General features: G+C 43.0%; 1 protein-coding gene across 3 annotated transcripts in view; it reads right to left on the bottom strand.

Moving 5' to 3' along the window:
* Positions 1-632: 632 nt before the first annotated feature.
* The window catches only part of MIER1 (MIER1 transcriptional regulator), a 66,352-nt gene continuing 43,130 nt past the window's right edge, over positions 633-23,854 (bottom strand). For all 3 annotated transcript variants that reach the window (XM_053246563.1, XM_053246565.1, XM_053246564.1), the window contains exons 6-13: positions 19,115-19,179; positions 18,206-18,278; positions 9,831-9,982; positions 8,830-8,911; positions 7,818-7,912; positions 5,438-5,565; positions 4,233-4,372; positions 633-3,813 (exon numbers count right to left, since the gene is read on the bottom strand). In XM_053246563.1, the coding sequence (XP_053102538.1) occupies positions 3,488-3,813; positions 4,233-4,372; positions 5,438-5,565; positions 7,818-7,912; positions 8,830-8,911; positions 9,831-9,982; positions 18,206-18,278; positions 19,115-19,179 (1,061 nt within the window). In that variant the 3' untranslated portion in view covers positions 633-3,487. The remainder of the gene's footprint in view (positions 3,814-4,232; positions 4,373-5,437; positions 5,566-7,817; positions 7,913-8,829; positions 8,912-9,830; positions 9,983-18,205; positions 18,279-19,114; positions 19,180-23,854) is intronic.

Genomic DNA, 23,854 nt, shown 5'->3' with positions numbered 1-23,854 from the left:
GGGGGGGGGGAGATGGGGGATTCCACCATATTAATTCCCCCTCACTGTATATCAAAGTTTTTTCAAGTAGCCAATCAGACACTTTAGAAATGTAATTTGTTTACTGTAAAATAAAGTCAGAATTTTCTGCAAATTGCCATCCCACATCTCTGATGACATGTAATCCTGCATCTAGGACTCACTACTGCTTGAGTACCTGCACATGTAGTTCTAGATGTACCATCTGTGTAGGCAGTACTATACACAGCACAAACTGGGTCCTCTGTATAAGAGAGAACTCTTGACCATACAAAAGGCTACAGAACCAAGTAATTAGCTTTTCTGTAGGTGGAGCTTGTTAATATTATGATGTGTGTCTTTTAATAAACTTGTATTTTCTGTAAATCATTCATTACGAACATCTGATTATTCTTAAAGAGTCTTTCTGACCAACCCAAATTCAGTTTTGGAACCAAGTATAACAGGCCATTATGTTCCACACACAAGGTTAAGGGGCCTTTACTACTGAATACTATCCAAATACTCCACAACCAATTTCTAAAAAGAGTACCATAAACATTAGCAAAATAAGATTCTCAAAAGAAACTGAAGTTCCACTCTTAAAATACTCAACGATTGTATTGATATAACAGTATGTTTAAAAAAATACTTTAATAAGCTTTTCCAGAATTGCAGACAGGGAGCTAGGGAAAGGACACAGGGATTACCAACAGTGCAAAAGTACTATGTGAAAAATTTATAAAAACTAATTAGCAAAATTTTAGATTTCTTTCAAAATATCACTTTAAACCCTTTTATAAAACCCAACAGTCAGACCTGTTGAATTGAAGGTTTGATTCAGACTGCACACAATGCACTTCATAGATCAGGACACAATAGTGCTTAAAAATATACATTACAAGTACTATACATAAGCTCCACTGACTTTTCAATTCAATTTGGAAGCAAGTGGAAGTTTGCATCTTTTCCAAATTGCATTGAAAGCTTCTTGAACAGGTTACTATATTACTAGAATTTTAAATAGTACTACTAGTGCAATGTCTTATCAAGTTATAGTGGCTGCATTTTATAGAACATGAATAAAATATTGTATAAACACCTGCATAAACAAAATGCACATTACAATTAAATACTTAAAGAACAGCTGAGCATTACATATTGATTACGGAATGTTAAGACTTTTCTTAGGCATACCATTAAAGGTAAGAATAAAAGACGAAAGTAAAATTTCTGAAAATGTACACAGTGCTATATTTTACTTACAAGCCTGAGAACAATATACTTATAAACTTTCCTATTAACTGCTTTGCAAGCATTTCCAACTTCCAAAATATATAGATAAAGAACAGAAAAATAGGTCTTCAGACAAAGTTGCAAAGATTTCTAAAAGCATTGCACTGCCTTGCTCTGAAATACTTTCTATAGATAATCTTTGATACGAGGCTATGAAAACTTTGGATTCCCATATTAACAAGACTGGGATTTGTCAGCCATGGCACCTCCATAAAGCAGTGCTGTTTACAAGATTAAGGATTTTATCTGTAAATCTGCAAATTACACTTACTGAGATACACTGCTATTAGGCTGTAGACAGAATAAATATTAGCCCTGTAATGTTAAGTTACAAAATTCACCCAAAACATTTCAGGAGAAAGCAGAGGGCTAATTATGATCATTAAATAAACCTCAGTGATGTCTACAATGAATTTATGCCTGGGGCGGGCGGGGACGACGACTAAAAAGGCTATTTGGGGTTCATAATGAAAGACACCAACAGCATCTACATTAGTGAGTCATGACAAAATATCATTGACATTAATGAAACTAACTTAAGCTCCATTAATTTCAAGTCTAAAGTTAGTCATGAGTAACTTAGTCAGGATGTTTCCCAATGTTGAAAGACTGCACATTTAGCCAAGTCATCATAACAATCAAACCAACTTAACAGTGTGGTCGTAACTTTTAAAGCAAGCCTCAAGACAGGTAGATGGTTAAGACTACTGTACAGATAGCCCGATTTAATACACACAGAATAATGCTTCCTACAAGTAACTTTATATGGCATCAAGGGACTGACAGTGTAAACCTCCATCATGGCCATAATCCAAATCCTTTTGTGGCTGGGAACAATGGCTACTGGGGATATTCCCACCACACTGTCAAGGATTCTCTCTCTCTTTTTTTAAAAAAGGGTTACCAGCCCTTATGGTACCTCATATACATGTGCATATTCATACATATATTGAGTATTAACTCTTCACAAAGACTCCTCTGCTTCCTGAGAAGCAGCAAGCAGCATGGATTCCTTGGATGCACACACAGACTCCAAATATGAACTGTGCATTTGTTTCTCATCAAGACAGCCAGAATCATTTGATCCGTTTCCTAACTGTACTGTGCTCACTGAAATTTTAAAATTAACTAACAATGTAATGACTGACCTTGGCTAACAAGATTTAGCAACATTAAAGCATTTAGCTGATTTTAAGGTTCTGTCATACCATAAAAATAAATCTGAAACACAAATATAAAAGCAAGAACACTTGTGCAACCAAAGCATCGTGCTAAACGCCAAATTCTAAGTCACTATTTGTCCCAAGACAGAAATTTGAGAATTTCAATATTCATCATTGGGTGAATTTTAAATATTTCATTTGTTTTTACTACTTTCTGGAACATGACTACTACTTTTTCTTTCTTTAATAAAAAAAGCTTTAGCAAAATAAAAAGAAGCTGACAAAGACTCCTCAGAAGATCAACTCTCTCGTAAAAGTTTACCATACTGTACAAGTTATGAAAATTACACACTTTTTAAAAGAAATGACAGCTCAATCATGTCTTAAGTATTGTAAAAATCTTTCAAAGGCTACAAAGAATCTGGAAAAATACATAATGTATTTCTTGTATCCAGATAAGAATATGGAAAGACATCACTGATGTCAAAAATTTTACATATACAAACCTGACTTGGTTTATTTTTAAATATTTCTATATATTTTTATATATAAAAATAAGTCTTTTACATACAACTTTCAGGATTTACAGGCATTCCTTAACCATGTGATATTGCTTCTCTTCCTGTTAGCTGAAGACAAATCTCAGCAGCGATCACTTTAGCATTATGAATTACATTACAGTTGACTATCTGGCCTTACAGAATTTAAAACTGACTACTTTCAAGAACAGGTTTTGGACAATAGTTTAATGCTGTGAAAATGTTTGCAGAGAGCTGATTCCATCACAAATATTCCCTTGACAGACTGTGTGCAGGAAGCAGCTGTGTTCAATAGAACATTATCCCATCCACTACATCTGTATTTCAAGGTAGAAGAGTATAACTTCAGTCGATCAGGATTAGGAAGCAACCAAAATGTATTCCAAAATATAAATAGATATATTACGAGATTTGAATCTGTAAGGTAACCTATCAACCCTGAAAATTTCAGTCACCCTAAAATTACTTGAAAGAATAAAACCAAACAAACATTCAGTCATCCATGGTCTCCTGTTCTTCAAACTTTCCATGGGCCGTTGCTTCTTGAAAAATATCTGAGGAACTTGGACTCTCCCTTCCATTACTACTGACTCTTCTCCTCTTTGCAGCTCTCTCATTTTTCTCTTCAAAATCATTTTCATTCCTTACATTTGAATGAGCATGTTTAGAATGATTGGAAAGGTTTTCAGTTTCATAGCCATTTGTATCAAAATCCACAAGAGGCATTTTTTTGCCAGCTGTTGGTCCATTTATGTGCAATCCTTCAATTTTTACTTCTTCTTTGCTTGATAATTCACCTGGCCCATTACTGGATACACCTACATGAGGGAAACAGAAGAATAAGGATTGCCCTTTTTTTTTCTTCAACAAGTCTCTAGGACTTAGAGTCATTTATAGACACAATGAAGTAAACGCTACCATTACATACTCTATGTAATTGCATCAATCACTTAGATAATTTAGTGTATAAAGATTTATCAAATTAACTTGCAGCATCAGACCACACATTAGTGCAAGGGGATCAAACGTAGGTTGAAGCATTTTTTGCAACACTGGTTGCAAAATAATTAAAAATTTGTTGCCAAAACTGTTAGCACAAATTTGGGTCTAAAAGGGTTTTCAGTGCTATCTATCACTACATCTTTGCTTTCAACACAAAAGAGATACCCCATGAGATAAAGTTACAAAATTGGCACTAAGAATTCAGGCATGCAAGGGATATGGAAATTGTAGATACCATTTTGATTACTGTTGCTGGTTGCGCTGTCCTCTCTCTCTGAATGGCTGGTGCTGCTGTTAGAAGTTGTGGGAGGAGGGGAAGGAGCCCGGCTGGATGCAGCACTTTCACTTTCATCTAAGAGTCGATCCATGTAATCCCTTAACACACATACAAATTTGCTCTCAGAATGGATAGTACAGTACTCATAAGTTAACTAGTTCACCCATTTAAACCATATGCAACCCCCCCCTCTAAACATCAAGCCTGAAATTCAGAGACCCCAAACGTTCTACAACTAATTTATTTAAGATGTGGAGTATAACGATAAGCTGCCTGGGATCTTCATTTTTTTTTAAAAATCCAAGCACTTCAGCACATAATTCTAACATGAAAAAAGAAGTAGAAAGTGAGTTTAAAGTCTCTAGAGCACAGCCTATATATAAATTCATTTTGAATATTGGAAGAATAGCCATTTATAGACAGAAATCACCACAGTACAACTATAGAAACAATATACTGTATTTACCTGAATCCAAGACTAGGTTTTTAAAAATTAGGATCAGGAGGTTGTCAAATTCAAAGTCCTGTTTCTTTTGAGTAAATCCAGGTATATACCTCTACTTTAAGGGAGTTGTCTTAAATTCAACCTTGTCTTCAATTCAGGTAAATATGGTATTAATATATTTATAAATGATGACACCAAATACCATCAAATCTTATACAACAGAATCAGCTAGGGCTGAATTGCATGTAGAAGGCCCCAGACTCATTCCCTGGCATCTCTAGGTAGGCTGGGAAAGACTCAGACCTGAACCTTGGCAAGCCGCTGCCAATCATTATCAACAAAAGCAAGCTAGATGGTCCAATGGTCTGACTTGGTATAAGGCAGCTTCTTATGTTCTTCTTACCTTCTTATTCTTCTACATGTCAATGAATCTCCTAAAAAAGTACCTCCTACTCCATAATGCCAAACTGTTTAAAGAGGGTCATGACATTTCTAGGTACCACAGCATCACTGCACTGTGTTAAATGGGTAAAGTTAAGGACTGAATGCACTCGCAGATCTGGAAAGGCACTACAAGTTTCTTATAGCATAAGAGTATCATACTGAAGAATGCAAATATGTTTTTTCCTTTTCTGATCTACCAAAAAACATCCAGTTTTCAACTGATTTCAATGGACAGCAAAAATTAAAAATGGCATGTAAACACCACCACGCTTACGTTACACCAGGGTGCAGATTGTACTTCTTTTTACCAAATCTCGTCTGCTGAGCAAAGAAGTCATATCGTTCAGATTTCTTCCACATGTAATAGAATGCTACACATTCCCCCACGGATCTTGTTCGTACCTAAGAAAAATGAGTAAAAGCAATATGTATTCTGCTTCCTATAAAAACTTATGAGATATAGCAGTGCTTGGATGAGAGACTGTATTATTTATGTATTTACTTACTAAATTTGTATACCACCCAGTACTGAAGTCTCTAGACTGTTTACAGCAGAAAAACAACCAAGAATATAAACCAACCAAGAATTTAACAGTTAAAACATAAAACCAGATTAAAATATTCACAAACATACCAACTAACTAAAAAGCTTGGCTGAAGAGAGATGTCTTAAGTGGTTTCCTAAAAGCCAACAGGGATGGAGCAGCCCTAATCTCAGAAGGAAGTGCATTCCACAGTCCTGTGACAACTACAGAGAAGGCATGCCTTTGAGTCACCACCAGATGAGCTGGTGGCACCCTCAGATGAACCTCCCCTGAAGATCATAACAGTAAGCTGCTCTAACTCCTTGGAGGAACAAATACATTATAAGAAGTAAACAACTCATAACCCTGTGTACTATTAAGACCTGTGTGAACAAAACAGTGACACCCCTTAGCCCAGGCTTTGATAAAATTTTCTTTGGCTCTAGGAGCCATATTGCCCTCTGCTCATTGGGGATTGGGCAGACTCATCATTCACCCCTAGCAATTCCCTACACTCTACAAGGGTGAGCTTTTTAAATTTTTACTTTTTGTTAAGTGCTTGGAATGCATGCCTCTCCTCCCCCATGAATTCTTCACACATGGTAGTGTATACATATTGAAAATGGACTGCAATTTATTAAAATGTAATATTTTGGTAAGCTCAAATCCTTTACACTCTTTAATACAAAACATTACAGTGTATCTTCAGTATGTATATACTACCATGTGTGAAGAATGCATATATGTTTATTTCACAGCATGCACACAGTGGGAAGCTATAATTGGTTGCAGTTTTCCAAGTGGGGAGAAGTGTATCCTTCACATTTAACAAAAAACCTCACTGTGAGCAACCAATCTTTAAACATCTCATTAGTAGCAAAATGAATCTTTGCTGAACAGTGCAACTGCTTTTCTGCCTTTTTTTAAAAAAAAGGTAAAAATATTTAAGAGAACAATTAGTTCGATTTGGGATTTTTTTATCATATCGACCTTTAAACCCACTTATTATTCCCTATGTTTTTGTCTAGTTGTGTGTGGTTTTTCTGGTTTAATTGTTCCAAATCCCAGCCCTCCAATCAGCTATAGATCTCCTGCTCTGGATGCCAGCATGCTGGAAATCCTGCATCTGCATTCTAGCAACTTGGGGGAATTCAGTGCTTGCAAGAACTCAGTGTTAATGCCAATGATTAGAAGATGCAGTTTGGAGGAGGCAGGGGATTAGGCACTACAATTCTATAGCTAGGCACCATGGTTACCTTGCAACTGGTATTTATCAAGGACTGCCTTAGTCTAATGGCAATTTGCTACAAAAGCAAAATAATCAAATACAGAGGAGCCACATTTCCCTACAATAGGAGCTTTAGGGGGGAAATAAAACATAAATCAATGCCAAAGGTACTTGCAAGTCAGAAGGAATGCCACTAAAAGTTTTGGAATCTAGTTAGTTCAAGGGTAGATTCATCTCTCTACCATCCAAATGAAGGCATAAGGAAAATAGGCTCCGCACAATCCAATCCACTGAAGTATGTTCTTGACACTTCAGCATCTGCACATTTATTTCCAAACCAGTGCAATACATGCCAAGCTTTATTTATCCTTCATATTTATTGGTATGAAGGCTATGGCCAATGTACTGAATAAGAGTTGCACAAAGGGGAATGATTCTGTGCATGCACAGGAGTGGGATTTTTGGTAGCCTCATTTGCCTTTCCTTCCGCAAGTTACCTATGCCTCCCTAAAATAAATCCCTGAGGGTTGGAGGGACTGTCAGAGAGATATTTTTATAAACCACAGGCAGCTTGCAGAGGGAAAAGGGGAAGGGATCGCCCTCCCATCCATGCAAAGAAGCATTCCCTTTGTGCAACTCTTAGTATAATGTGTCATGAAAGTTCCAGTTCATTGTTGAGAGCAGCAGGCCTTAGGAATAAAGAAGAAAAACCAGAACATCTCTATTCACTTGTTTTTAAAAGTAGGGAAAATGGTTTTAATCAGGGGTGCAAATGTTTAGTCATACTTAGGTGCCAAAAATAGGAGGAGTTTGATGCAACCCACAGTGCCAGCCACCAGCCATAAAGCCAGTGGATTTTGGGGTTGGTTTTTGTGTATGCCTTTGGCTGTTAGTTCACAAACCTTGTTTGCTTGGATCAAGTGAAAGTCCTTTCCATAAGCTTTCAAGCCTTGTTCAAAATTTCTACATTCTTCTTCTGTCCAAACAGATAGCTCTTCTGAGTTTTTTTTTTTAAAAATACATAAAACAAATATTTTAATGAACAGCTACAGTATGAACACATATCCATTTCTTTAAGCAGATTTGTCTCTGCCTGGCTTACTTCCAGAATCAGAGTTGAGTGAGAACCTCATGAAGATGTGGTGCAGCAAGGGAGGGGAATATGTTCTGCCCCCTCTCAATTCACTTTTTTAAAAAAAATGACAAAAGAGTAGACCCCACTCACCCTGTGTTTTAAAACTTCATGACCATGTCAGTATGCGACAGGGCTTTTAGCTATCTGCCAGATTGTCTGAACTCCATTTATTAGCAGCATGAAATGCCTATGCTGTCAATCTACTAGTAATTACCACTACTACTTCCCCCCCACCCCATCTAAACTGAATTCAGAGCATACTTACCTGTTAAGATGCATTCAACTGTCTGACTATGCAAGTGATCCACTGAGGTCCGAAGACAATCAAGACATTTTTGAAATGTGTCTTAATGGTCTCCTGCTCATCTCTACTACAAATGGGAACTATGAAAAAATAGCCCTAACTGAAAGCATACCTTAGAGGTAGAAGGTACACTAAAAGGATGGGACTCAAATCTTAAACCAACATTATTCAAGACCTCTCAAAACTGGCTATTAAAGTCACTGGCTGATATCCAGATTAACGCTGCACTGGTACTATGGGGGAGTGGCGATTTTCATCAATCTCCTCTTCTCTCCGAAGTCTACTGTGACCCCCAAAGCATCAAGTTATCACTCCCCAATAGCGCCAGCACAGTATTAGTATTAGTTTGGATGACAGCCACAAGATTGAAGGGTCAAGTACTAAAGGGCCTCAACGTAACAAAAAAGGCTGGAAACTGCTTCAACTAAGAATAGTCATTTCAATGTGAATGTTAATGATAATAAGCTAAACCTACCTCGAGCTGCTTTTACATTAAACCTTAATCTTCTTAGTGCCTCTTCTGCATCAAAATTGCATTTCACTAATTCATACAAAGCCTGGGGAAGAAATCCAGATTATCATCTTCTGAACTGTTCAAGAAAAATCATTTAGAATATTCACACAAAACATTTCAACAAAAATTCTCAAAGTAGTTTAGATAAGAAAAGAAAAACAAAAGTGTGAGTCCCTTTGGGACAGGGAACAGTTTAAAAAGAAATACAAGGAAATACCAGCAACAGCTGCTAGGAGGGATGCTATACTGGGCTGAATAAAGACAATTACTTTCCACTTGCTAAAAAAGAGAGGCACCACTTTAAAGAGTGTTTCTTTGCTTAGTTGTTTATATGCCACTTTTCAACAACAACAAAAGTCATCAAAGTGATTTTTATATTTTAAAAAATAAGTTAGTTTAAAGTAGACACCAGCAACAGCCACTGGAAAACCAGTGCTGGCTTTGGCTAGGGTCCCAGCAATATGGGACCCTTCCCTTTTAAAACCAATACCAAGGCAGAGATACAGCCTGTTGTAGTGAACAAAAGCTTAACTTGTTCCAACGAATGTAGAATTCTGAAGCCTGCACCCATATTGCTCCATACATTATTTATGGAATTCTCTGTCCCAGAATGTGGTGATGGCCACTAACTCGGATGGCTTTAAAGGGGCTGTAGACAAATTCATGGAGGACAGGTCTATCAATGGCTATTAGTCTGACTATAGGCCACCTCCAGGCTCAGAGGCAAGATGCCTCTAAATATCAGTTACAGGGGAGCAACAGAGGAGAGAGGGCATGCTCTCACTTCTGACTTCTAGGCTTATCTGAGGCATCTGGTGGGTCACTGTGCAAAACAGGAAGCTGGATTAAATCAGCTGGATTAAACCAGGTAGCCCAGATCAGCCAAGCTTAAGTAATGTAAAATGGCATAGAACAAAACAGATCACAACACATGTTATGGTCATGAAGAATTTCACCCATACCTGCTCATTGTCCTTAATATGAGATCCTTCAGGAATTGCATCTATCCCTCTCTCATCACCTGTTCTTCTGGAGGCTTCATTAAGGAATTCAATCACTTTATCTTCAGTCAAGTAATCTGGATTCCACAGTAGTTGGTCATCATTTTCATATACTAAATCAGAAAAGTCAAGACATTACACATTGCTTTGACAATATTTAACTTAGAGGTTAACTAATCCCTTTCCTCTTAACCCTAACCCAAAGCCACAAAGTTATATCTTTTTAAAACAATTCCTTAGAACAGGTGAACTGAACCAAACCAGGAAGTTATTCAATCCTTCCTAAGGCATTTTTCCAGCCTCATTTACCTTTAACCTAGTTTCTTTCACAGGACCTTATTTCCAAGTAAATTCAGGTTAATAATCCTCAACCGATTTCCTTGATCAAGCTATGCTATCAACTGTGGCAACATTTTTATACAGAAAATGTGGTTTTATATAATATGTTACAGGATAGCAATAAATGATGATAAAAACAAAAACAAGTTGCACACCTGCAATATCTGATCTGGTAGTGATCCACTAACATTCATAAGAGTGGGCACTGCACCTGCGCAGGACCCTCACGGTAGAATGCTGCAGCTTGTTGAGGCGACCGATCCCTGCCTCCTATTTAAGGTGGGCTGGGTGCCATGCTCTTCATTTCTTGGACGACTGCCATGAACGACAATCATCAAGAATCAGGTGAGTTCATCTTCAAAGGAGAATAGCATGCACTCAGTACACACATAGCATAGCACTACTACAGAAGGGTGGTTCAGGAGAGTCTTATGGATGTCGACCGATCTCTACCAGATCAAAAGTTAAAGGTGAGCAACCTGTTTATCTGGACTGAGATCCATAAGAATGGGTGTTTAGCTAGCTCCCCACGGAGGAGGGTGCAGTAGTAGCTATTGTAAAACCCACTTCAAAACGCTTCTCCTGAAGCTCGCCTTGGCAGCAGAGCGCACATCTATGGCGTAATGCTTGACAAAAGGTAACTCAGCATACCAAGCGGCTGCTGCTTTACACATGTCCGTGAAGGTTACCCCTGATAAGTGTGCAGCTTATGATAAAGCATAGGCATGCGTAGGGTGGGGCTTGACTGCTTCAGGCAGTGGCACACTCTGTGACTTATAGGTCAGCACAATGAGTTCAACTAGCCATCTAAACATTCTTTGTCTGGAAATGCAGGAGCCTCTCGCAGAGCCCTTGTAAGCTACAAACAAACGCTTGGTGGATCTGAAGCCTTTAGTGAGGTCCAGGTAATACAGAAGTGCCCTTAGATGTGCAAAGGAGTGCATTTCATGTTCTAAAGGTGTAGACTGAAGAATGTAGGGTTAAGGTGGAAGTCTGATACCACCCTGGGTAAAAAGTCCATACGCATTAGCACTTGAATCAATCACTAACGTGTTTAGCCATAGTTATGGCAAGCAGGAAGGCAGTTTTCTAAGTTACTAGTTTGATGGTTGTAGAACTCATTGGTTCAAATGGGGCCTCGCTCAGAGCTGAAAGGACCAAGGATATACTCCATAGTTCTACAGGAAAGTAGACGGGCAGATATAAATTCATGAGGCCGTTCAGGAAAGCCTTACTATTTGGGTGTGAAAAGAAAGTCTTCCTATCATTGCCTAGATGTTTTGAAGAGAGTAATGCTAGATGCACCTTCAAAGATACATTAGATTTTAGATCAGTCAAGTAGAGTACATCCTTGACTTTAGCCTGTTTAGGCAGAAAAACATGCATTCTTGCTTAAGATTTGAAACGGAGCCACTTGCCAAGGTAATTTGATCTGGTGGAAGGCTTCCTTTAAGTTGGATCTTACTCAAAAGCCAATGCAGCTGTTAGATGGAGAGTGAGAATGTCTGGATGCAGAATGTTGCAAACCCAGGCCCAAATAACGACAGGACACGCATAGCTGGAAAAAACTAGGGCTACTTCATTGAATATTTACAAAACCTTCAACGTGGAATCTTAACTAAAGTGAGGGTATCCCCATGTGGGTCAATCTCATAGGAGGTATGCCCACAGGAGGGCAGACCGGGCTTTGACTTGGCTCAGTACCCACTCCAAACTTCTTCTCTACCATTAGGTTACTCCTGTCGAGGAGATTTATTTATTTATATATATATATATATATATATATATATATATATATATATATATATATCCCGCTCTTCCTCCAAGGAGCCCAGAGTGGTGTACTACATACTTGAGTTTCTCCTCACAACAACCCTGTGAAGTAGGTTAGGCTGAGAGAGAAGTGACTTGCCCAGAGTCACCCAGCTAGTATCATGGCTGAATGGGGATTTGAACTTGGGTCTCTCCGGTCCTAGTCCAGCACTCTAACCACTACACCACCGTGGCTCATGCATGCCAGCCCACCTCAACCCAGGCCGTGAGGCACTGAGTGGCATTCACTGGCATGCTTCTGAGTGAGAGAGGATTCAGCTTGAGTGTCACGAGATCACCAAGCCTACCACCATATTCCAACTCACCATAACGGCCCTCCAGCCCAACACAAATGTAAATTAACCTACCCTGACCTGCACTCACCCGCAAAGTGACCAATTAACCCCAGGAACTGTCTTAATGAAATCAGTGAGAAGTAGGCCAAAAAAAGGCCCCAATACTAGCCAATCAGTCGAGACCCAAAAAATTCCTACTTGGCCCCAACGGCAACCAGAATATCCCTCACTGTGTCCAAGGGCAGGCAGGAGGGTGCCTGCCCATACAGCAACTGAAAGGCAGAGCAGAAGGAGCCAACTGTTTAACGCAGCCACTCCTTGCACTTGATTGGTCCACTGGTGTCATGTGCTGAGGGACTAAAATGTCAGCCCGCATGCTCATCTCTCAGACCAGGCCCGCAACTGCCCCCACTTATCCCATATCCCTGCTAGCTAATGCAGCAAAAAGGATGGGGAGCAGCTTTGACGTTGTCTAGTGCCAGGAGATCTATCTCTTGCGGCAGTCTTTGGTATTCGTTACTTAACAGTTTGAGTACCTGTGGAAACCATGGTGGCCTTGGCCACCATGGGGTTATTAGGATACATGACATCAGAGCAGTCAGAAGCAGTCACTCGGCTGATCAATGGCCGTGGAGGAAGCATATACGGGATAGGGGTGTGTCCGAACCGGTCCGGAGGCCATTCTAAAGGCCTCCGAACTGTCCGGACCTGGCTGGTCCGGGTCCGGGTGGGGGGGTGTCTTTCTTTAAGGGCGGGGAGGGCTTACTTACCCCTCCTGTCTCTTTGCCCCCTCCAGCGCCCGTATTTTACTGAGTAATTGGGGCGCTGGAAACCAGCCGCCCCTGCCGCCCCCCCCCCCCCCACGAGCAGATTAGGGCCAAAGCTACTGCTGCCACCGTCGCCCGCCCGCCCTCCCAGCCGGCCGCCCGAGTCCTCACCAGATGTTGTTTTTTTTAAAAGAGAGGAACTCGCGAACAGAGCTCCTCTCTCTGCAAAGTCCCGGACGCCACTGAGGCTTTGTGCGCGCGCCGCAAAGGACGCCTGGGAGTTCCGCCGGAGGCCCGGTCTACCCGCCAGGATGAGGCCGGGTAGACCGGGCCTCTGGCGATCGGAGGCCCGGTCTACCCGGCCTCGTCCCGGCGGGTAGACCGGGCCTCCGGCGGAACTCCCAGGCATCCTTTGCGGCGCGCAAAGCCTCAGTGGCGTCCAGGACTTTGCAGAGAGAGGAGCTCTGTTCACGAGTTCCTCTCTTTTTTAAAAAACAACATCTGGTGAGGACTCGGGCGGGCAGCTGGGAGGGAGGGAGGGCGGGCTGCTGGGAGGGTGGGCGGGCGGGCGACGGAGGCAGTAGTAGCTTTGGCCCTAATCTGCTTGCGGGGGGGGGGCGCGGCGGGGGCGGCTGGTTTCCAGCGCCCCAATTACTCGGTAAAATATGGACGCTGGCGGGGGCAAAGAGGCGGGAGGAGTAAGTAAGCCCTCCCCGCCCTTAAAGAAAGGCCCCCCTTTGGTGCCGGTCCAGACTGCTCCGGACCAGGCAAATCCCTAATACGGGATCGCCTGCTGCCAGTCCAAATGGAAGGCATCCCCCAGTGATCGCAGATCGTGACCCACCATGGACCAAAAATGAATTCACTTGTGATCTCTGAGATGGCAAACAGATCTATAGTAGGGTTTATCCAACTCGTGAAGAGTGGTGTAATATAATCTACCTTGAGTTCCCACTCGTGCTGTTGCTGATGTGGGAAAACTCGACTTAGGACATTGTCCAGGCCCTTTATGTGGATGGCTATGGGGTAGACCTGATGTACCAATGCCATAGTTGTAGCCTGAGTACACAAAAAGTCCAGGACACTGTCCCTCCCTGACAGATGATGTAGGCTAGTGCAGTGGTATTGTCTAACTGCACTTGTATTACTTTCCCTGTAGAAGTGGCGGGAAGGCTTTCATTGCTTTGAAGACAGCCAGCAAGTTCCAGAAAAATGATATGAAACTGCACTTGTTGAGGGGTCCACTTGCCCTGAATCTGATGATCCCTGCAGTGTGCCCTCCAGCCCAGAAGAGAAATGTTAACCAGGCAGAAGGAGCCAGCATTTGAAAGGGAACCCCTTCCAATAGATTCCTGTTGTTTTCGTGTTGTTCAGGAAAGTGAGCGTAGAATCTGACCTGGGATCTGTAGACACAGGCATTGGCTGTCTATATTTGGGCAAATGAACAACAGAAACCAAAGTTGTAACTTGCACATCTTTAACTGGGCATATCTTACCACTGTCTTGCAGGATGCCTGATGCACTTGAAGTGCTCAAGTTAAGTACACCTTTCTGATTTCTGTGTCTAAAACTGCTCCAATGTAGTTGATGATATGAACTGGCTACAAGTGGGACTTCTTCTAATTGACTTGGATTCCCAAGTCTTGGAGGAGAGACAAAAACTGAGAGCGTAACTCTTCTCTGTCTTTGGAGGTCAAGAGCCAGTCATCCAAATACAGGTAGACCGATATAACCCGAGTCCTTAGGTAAGCCACCACTGCAGACATACATTTGGTAAAATACCCGGGGAGCAGTGGAAAGCCCAAAAGGTAAGACTGTGTATTGGTACACTTTATTTCCTACGGCGAATCTCACATACTTCCTGTGTTGTGTTCTGATGCCAATGTAGAAATATGCATCTTTGAGATCCAGTGTCACCAGTAATTATCCTGATATAGAAGAAGCAAGATCTCTTGTAACACTATCATGCAGAACTTTCTCACATGGACAAATTTGTTCAGGTGACATAGACCCATGATGGGCCGAATCCTGCCATCTCTCTTCGGGACCAGAAAATAGCATGAGTAAAACCCTCCTGCTGTACCCACTGCATTGGGGTGATAGTCCCTTTTGATAACAGCTCTTTCACTTCTTCCAATAACGCCTGGGAGGGTTGAGTGAAACACATCCCTGAAAACCTTGGGGTTGTCCTGAACTCTATGGCGTATACCAAATTTATGATCTCTAGGACCCAGCAGTCTGATGTTATGTGGTGCCAAGCAGGGGGATGGAGTGCCAGCTTGATGTTGGATGCTGGTAAAAGTATAGGATCCGCAAGTCTGGTGTCCTTCACATGCCAAGATGTTAACACCCCCGGTGGCAGAAAGGGAGAGGAGTGTAGTGGGGACAGTAGGTGGGTGGGCTTGAACCTCAGAGATGTTTCTGAGGTTCTACCCATTTCGTACGCTGAGACTTTTGCCCTGATAAGTGTGCTTATGGTAAGGATGGTACTGTTTCTAAAATCACGACGTTCCTGTTGCCTGAATGCAGGCTTCTGCCTTGAAAAAGAACAATACTTGGGCCCATAGGAAGAGGCTGATGCAGAGGTGATGAAAGTTTTCACAGTAAGCTTAGATTTTTTTCCATTCTCTCCATAGTGGAGTTGGTGTCCTTGCTGAAGAGGTCCTTACCATCCAACAGTGAGCCCTCATTTTTTTCTTTCATATTGCCCTGTAGATTAGTGGGGTGGAGCCAGGTGTGCCTCCTCAGGGAAACCACAGAAGTCAGGAAGCGTGATTCTGACTCAGCCAGGTGTTTGGCAGTACTTAAGTGTTGGTGAGTAAGCGCCGCCAATTTATTCAGTGTCTGCTGGAATTTTTAAAATTCTCCCAGGATGTCCAAATCATTTTGTAGATCCTCCCCTGTGCCATGGTTATATTTTGCTGTGCAAGCTGAAAAATTCACTATTTTAATGGATAGGCATGAGGTGGAGTAGATCTTTCTCCCCAAAACATCCAATTTCCTCCTTTCTTTATCTTCAGGTGTAGTATGGTGGCGACCTGTCTTAGAAGAGAAGGCACGGTTTATAACCAGGGAATTGGGGGCAGGATGCTTCAGAAGGTACTCATTGTCCTCCTCTTGAATTTGAACTGATTTAAACTATTATAGACTAATAAGCTCTCCAAGTGCTTAGAAGTGGGGTTTGAGGTATTGATCACCTCCCATGCACATTTAGCAGCTCTGGAAATAACTGGGAGAACTGAAAAAGCCACTGGCTGAGATGTTTGAGATTTAATCATAAAGTTATAAACAGGATCATCTATTGTGGCAAGCTCCGACTTAAGGTTGACTGAGAGCTGCAGCCATCTATCTAACGTAATGGTGATACACTTTCATTTCCTCATTAGGCAAGACATGCGTGGCTGGAGGTACGTCGGTTGGAGGATCAGCAAGGGTATCAGAATAATCAGGAACCGATTCAAAATCGGATAACCGTGATGGTCAGACAGCGAGTGAGATGGTGAAGGATCTCAATGGTAGTCTTGTGGTGTGGGAATAGGCAGAGTTTGTGTTCCGATACCCACGCCTTTAAACATAGTCTGTGCAGCTGTATCTACTAAGTTCCTTTTTTCAGGGGGCCAGGCAATAGTCTATAAACTATTATAGACTAATATAGACAATAGTCTATAGACTATAGACTATTGCCTGTACAGAAACACTTTGTACAGCAGAACTCCGAACCACCAGCCAGAGCTTGCACAGTCCAAACTGGAGTCACAGCAGACACTAGTAGAAATATGACTTAGAGAGTGTGAGGATCTCCAGGGTCGGTCCTCCTGAAAACTGTAAGGGAAGCCAAGAGATCTGGTCCCCATAGCCACAGAAGCAAGAGTTGCACCAGCAGCCGACAAATGTGAGAAGACACATGAATGCCATGGAGAAGGGCCTGCCAGATGGGCAGCAGTCAGGGCACATGGTGCAGGAATACAACGGTCAACTGACTGTCAAGTCCACAATCTTGTCCTTCTTTGATTGTAGAATGATGAATGATTATCTGATCTTGACTGCTTTTCTCTACACTTCGAATGCCCCGGTGTTGAAGCTAGATTCAACCTCAAAGGAACTTTCGGGCTTTTGAAAGCGGTTAATGTCAACATCAATGTCAAAGGTTGCAATAGCTTAAAGGAAGTAGGCTTAGTTGTTGGTGCAGTGTCTTTAAAAGTCAATGTCACAGTCACGGTTCATCCAGTGTCAAAGGGCTTATCTCTTCGTCATAAATGGTGGCATGAAGCCACAGAGCCCAATTCTTGCACATCTTCTTAGAAAACGATAAGCATATCTTACCAGAGGAAACGTTGTGTTCCTCCCATAAGCAGATCAGACACAGATCATGAAGGTATTTCGAGGGGAGCTTGGCACTAAAGCCCTCACACCTCTTAAAACTCCATTTCTCCTCAGCCATATCCAAAAACATGGTCAAAGTCTGTTCCAAGGTCGAAGTAACGCCAACGAAGTCCAGAAGCTGTTCCTGAGTCAATAGTCCAAAGTTAACAGTCTTTAAAAAAAACACACACACACCCAAAAAACAGATGAACTCACAGTAAAGAACTTTACCGACAAGGAGCAACAGCCTGAAGACTGAGGTGGTCGGAAAAGAGCTGAAGAACATGGCACTGGTTCAGCAACAGTTGGTAGCATGTTAGGAAACTTAGAGCATATTTATATGTTGGGAACATAGTAGAAATTCTTGCTCCTGCCAACGGGCAACTATGTTCTATCACTCTGTACCGATGGAAAGCTCTTAGCAAGAAAACATGTTTTTGCTCATTGCATGACAATATAAACGAAGTTAATATTTTCTGCACAGAAATTTTCCACGAACCAAAGTAAGAATTATCTAGTACATTTTTAACAGACCTGATTCCCATGACCACTTTGATATGGTAAAGTCACCAGATGGTGACTTTTACCCATCTAATTCATGTGGTAAGTCACATTGCTACATTCTGAGAACTGCTAAACTTCACATTAAATGTGGTTCTGAGAACTGAACTTTAGTGGTTAACTCCTCCCTAAATAACTTCCAGATTTAAAAATTTAATCAAATCATCTCAACAACAACATAAACATTTAAAAGTTTTACCTCTCTCATTCTCTTTATATTTAGATACACCAACCGGAATTTCAGCTTGAAACATGGAACCCACCATGATTTCCTATTTTGAGGGGGAAACAGACAAATCAAGTTTAACATCCCTTTGTAATCATAGATTACTTATCAAGCTTACCAATAACAGTGGGAGAAAAGCCTTTGAAAAGATAATTCGTGGTAAAATTGGTAGAATAAGGCAAGGCATTATTTCTACACACAGTGTATACCATAAACCGAGGGTAGGCAACCTGTGGCACTTTGGCTGTTGAACTACAACTCCCATCATCTCCAGCCAAAATTTATTATGGCTAAGGATGATGGGAGTTGTAGTTCAGAAACAGCTGGCCAAAGGTTGCCTACCCCTGCCATAAATAATGATGTAGGCTTACATAATGTGAATGATGCAGTTTGATGGCCAAAAAAGGGGTGGGCAGCGTGGAAGCAGTTAAGCTTCTCATTTTAAATGAGATAAATGTTCTGGGCGGAACTAGTTCCAGGTTGAAATGGTGGTGGCTATCAGCAGCAGCAGTTTCTTCCTTACAGTCAGTTATAAAGTTTTCAACATGTGGCCTTCAGATTTGAAGGAAAAAGAGCAGTTTCAAAATTAGTATTGGCAAATAATTGAAGAGATGAACAACAACAATGCATTTCAGAGTACAATTGTATGCCAGCTAAATATTTCATATGCCCAATAGCCACTGATTAATTTTAGCTCCATTGGTTCAAGTCTCAGCTAGCAAGATGGAACTTTGAGCGGCCTTGTAATACCCAGGAACGCTTTCCTTGTTTGGATTAATTTCCTTGGGAAAATATTTCCTTGTTTAGACTAATGTACACAAAGCCAGTTCTATAATATACAAATAAGAACTCACAGCTTTATCAGAAGGCCTCAATATCTACCTTTTTCCAGTCTTCTGAAGGAATATAGTCTTCGTCTTCTTCAGATTCCTCTTCTATTTCACTATCTATAAAAAAATTAACAACTATTACAAATGTAGATAGCTACCCTGAATCATATTCCTCCAAATAAAGCATATCTTAGATACAGATATTTTCTCAAAGCCAAATCTGGTTGGTTAACTGCACACTTAGCTCTGATGTCACAACCAACCCTATGTGACCAGAAGTGGCAAGGAGCTCCTTACTGAAGAGCAATGCTGAACTGCAACAAGCAAGCAGAATTTCCAGTCTTAAACAGCGCAAACTCCTAAAATATCTGTGAACTTTTCATTGCTGAAGAGTTTTTGTATACAGCAACTAGCTTACCTAGGAATGGCTGCATCTTAGAAGTCAGAGAAAAAGCATAAGTTTTCAAGTTTGAAATGGATAAAGAAATGAACAGATTTACTGGATTTTACACCACATTTTGTTGAAGCCACTGTTGCCAACAGCCACATAGTTGATGATAGTCATCTTAAAAAGAAAACAGTTCTAATATCTGCTAACCATGTTATTTGTTTCACCAAGTGACATCACTTGAAAACCACTGGACTTGAGATCAAATGAAAGCAGAAAAGAGAGTCAAAAATATTTAGTGATAAAAATGATAGAATTAACTGTGTCACAACTAAATAATCTGAACATATAGAAGATTACATTGAAGAAATAGATTGTATCATAGTAGTATAGAAATGGAACAATAACAGTAACAATAACTAATAATGAAATGGAACAATAACTAACAATAACTAACAAAACTAACAAAAACAAGTAACTAAATGGAACAATAACTGACATAAATCCTTGAATGCAAGCCTTAAAAAGCAAATACGAGAGAGGGGGCGGGGCACTTCTTCACACCCTGTACGGGTGGTTCTGGTTATTGGGTGCTGTTTTTGCCTATCAGTGTGAATACAGAAAACACGAATACAGAAATAATTGAACCTTATCCCCATGGGAATCCAGGGGTTAGGTTCCTTAAGCTAAAAAAAAGGGCCAAAAAAGGGGGAATAAAGCATAGTGCCTTGCTCTCTAGTCCTCAAGCTCTCCAGCAAGGCCCCAAGCTCACAAATCCTCCAGATGTTTATGAATTTCACCAAAAATTCTCGGGGGCGGGGGTTGAAAAAAGAGCCACAAGTATTTTATTTTATTTTATTTTTTAAAAAATGTTATCTTTTGACGTTTTTACTTTTTTATATTCATTATGTTTTAACTTTGTACACTGCCTATAGAGGTCTATATGAGGCAGTATAAAAACAGCTGGTCAAAGAGATAAAAGAGCCAAAAGAAAGATAGCATACACCAGGTAAGAGATTCAGTGTACAGGTGCTTATATGCCAATGCCAGAAGCTTCCAAGCCAAGATGCGTGAGCTGGAGTGCTTGGTTGCTAACGCAGAAATAGATATAGTGGGCACAACAGAAACATGATGGAACAGTGAGAACCAGTGGGACACTTATCCCTGGATGTAAACTCTACAGAAAGGACAGGGAAGGACGCCTTGGAGGTGGAGTAGCACTGAATGTTAAGGAAGGGATAGAATCTAACAAGCTAGAAAACCTAGGGGATCGGAGTCCTCCACAGAAACCCTGTGGGTGACTATATAAGGCCGGAAAGGGAACATGCTACTGGGGATGTGCTATCGCCCTCCAGATCATAATGCCGACAGTGACTGGGAGTTGCAGGAGGAAATCAGGGAGGAGTCAAGGAGAGGCAGGGCAATAATAATGGGTGACTTCAATACACAATGACACATAGACTGGGTAAATTCACAGTCAAGTCATGACAAAGAGGTCAGATTTCTAGATACGCTAAATGACTGTGCCCTAGAACAGTTGGTCTTAGAACCAACCAGAGAGAAGGCAACCTTGGACTTAATCCTGAGTGACACCCAGGAGCTGGTGCGTGATGTCAGTGTCATCAACCCCTTAGGGAACAGTGACCATAGTGTGATCAAGTTCAACGTACATTTGGGGAGAGAAACATGTGAAACATTATGCTGGACTAGATGGGCCATGGGCCTGATCCAGCAGAGCTGTTCTTATGATAAATAAGTGAATGAATAAAATGGCTCTGTGCAACAAAGTGGTGGACGGAAATGACATTGAAAGTCCACGGAAGTAAATGGATAGGCAAATTTTGCCTATTTTTAAAACCACGAATAAAGAAACTGAGTCTCTTAGACTTAACTACAAATACACGAGACCATGGATAACGACGGCCACCTCTACCAGGTTAGACAGATACAGGAGGAGTCACATATGCTGGTCAGTAGCAGCATAAAAGCCTGTTCTCTTTCAAGGCTGTGTGTATGCACATTTCACAAAGCATTAGCTGTATCAAGCACTTCTTCATTAAGGTCTATGTAATTCCCCTACCACCCTTGCGTACCAGCATAAGTGTGTCTTCTACACACACACACACACACACACACAGAGAAGTAACCACAAATGACAGATCGAAGCAGGAATCCAAGGATGTGCACTAGCCATACCATGACAATGGCTACATCTCCATCAAGAGAGTGACTTGAAGGAGGCTGCGTGAACATTGCACTGTGGGAAACCATGGTGTGGTTACAATTCAGATAGGTGTACACCATGCTTTCTTGTTTTTAATCTTCCCTCCCCAACTTTATACCAAACGGAATTGTCCTCTGCATTGCAAGATCCAGGTTAGACTTCTGTAATGTGCTGTACATGGGGCTGGAACACAGGAAGGTGCCTTATACTGAGTCAGACCATTGGTCCATCTAGCTCAGCATTGTCTACACAGACTGGCAGCGGCTTCTCCAAGGTTGCAGGCAGGATCCTCCCTCTCAGCACTATCTTGGAGATGCCAGGGAGGGAACTTGAAACCTTCTGCTCTTCCCAGAGTGGCCCCATCGCCTGAGTGGAATATCTTAGTGCTCACACATCTCCCACTCAAATGCAAACCAGGGTGGACCCTGCTTAGCATAGGGGTCAATTCATGCTTGTTGCCGCAAGACCAGCTCTTCTCCTGTGCAGTTTGGAAACCGCAAATGGTGCAGAATGACAGCAGCCAGACTGGTCTCTGTGGACTCCCAAGGAAACCATATAACAGCGATTTTAGAAGAACTGCACTGGATGACAACATGTTTCTTAGTAAAATACAAGGCGCTGGTTATCCTATATAATAAAATGGTTGGTGTCTGTGTCCGTGTCTCTGATGGTTGGTGTCTGCGTCCGTGTCTCTGACGGGTGTTCTGGGCATGCGTGGTGCGTGTGCGCAAAACACCCAAGAGAGACTCTGACGCAGACGCCGGCCGCCATGTTGGTTGGGCGGCGCTGCAGCCCAGACAACAGTGGTGAAGGGCCCGGCCCAGCCCGGCCGCAGAGGCCGGCAGCGAAGGGCTGGGCCCGGCCGGGCCGCGGGGGCCGGCGGCGAAGGGCCCAGCCCGGCGGAAAAGTGCCCGGACGGAGACTGGAGCCAGCCAGCCAGGCAGAGAAGCAGCTTGCCCGCCGGGCGAGGATGGCCCCCTGGAGCGTCGAGCCAGCCAGCCCGCTTGGCGGCAGCAAGCGGGGCCCTTGGCCAGTCGGCTGTTTGCCCAGTATGTTCCTCGCTGGCTCGCCTGAACGGAGCCCAGCAGTGTCTCCCTCCCTCTCTCCCTCCCTGCAGCTGGGCTCTCCTCCGGCCTCAGACAGAAGCGCAGCAGCAGGACGAAGCGGAGCCGCCTCGCTCTGCCTCCGCTGCTGCTGCGGACACAGCCCCTTCCCTCCGCGAAACGCCCGCCTCGCTGCTTGGCGGCCTCTCCCCGGGAAAACTGGGGAGCGGTGGGTCCGGGTCCCTTCCGAGGCACACCCCAGAGCTGCGACCGGGGAGCCAGACTGGGTGGGCTACTGGCCGTCCCCCTGCGCAGAGGTCTCCACAGCTGCCAACTCACTCGATGACTCGGGAGAAGTGCGCAGCCCCTCCAGCTTGGGAGCGCAGCACGGAGCTGCCTGGCGGGGCTGCGGAGGACTGTGGGGCAGGGGGAAGGGAAGGGCAAGAGGGAGTGGGGCGGGGGGAGGGCAGGAGGGACTGGGGCAGGAGGCTGAGAGGGAGGGCAGGGTGAGAGAGAGGGGTAGAAAGGGGGAGGGAGGGCAAGAGTGTGGGGTGGGAGGGAGGCGAAGAGAGGCAAGAGTGTGGGGCAGAAGGGAGGGAGGGAGAGTGGGGTAAGAGAGAGAAGGGAACATCCAGCCTCAAAGAGCGAGCCCGGGGCAAGAGGGAGTGGGGGAGGGGGAAGGGCAAGAGGGAGTGGGGAGGGCAGGAGGGACTGGGGCAGGAGGCTGACAGGGAGGGGAGTGTGAGAGAGAGGGGAGGGAGGGCAAGAGAGTGGGGTGGGAGGAAGAGTGGGGCAGGAGAGAGAAGGGAATAGCCAGCCCCAAAGAACGAGCCCATTAATATAACAGGCTAAAGAGGAGTGGGGCGGGGGGAGGGAGTGGGGCGGGGGGGCAGGGGGAATGGCGTGGGGCAGGGGGAGGGCAGGCGGGAGTGGGGCAGGAGGCTGACAGGGAGGGGAGGGTGGGCAAGAAAGTGGGGCGGGAGGGAGGGGAAGAGAGGCAAGAGTGTGGGGCAGGAGGGAGGGGAAGAGAGGCAAGAGTGTGGGGCAGAAGGGAGGGAGGGAGAGTGGGGCAGTACTCTCAGAAAAGGGCCCCCACTCTTGACCAGAGGAGGAGGTGGGCCCAGCCGGGTGGAGGAG

The sequence above is a fragment of the Hemicordylus capensis genome, chromosome 4, assembly GCF_027244095.1.
Source record: "Hemicordylus capensis ecotype Gifberg chromosome 4, rHemCap1.1.pri, whole genome shotgun sequence".
In the NCBI taxonomy this organism is placed as follows: Eukaryota; Metazoa; Chordata; class Lepidosauria; order Squamata; family Cordylidae; genus Hemicordylus; species Hemicordylus capensis.
This window is presented reverse-complemented; position numbering and strand designations above follow the sequence as displayed.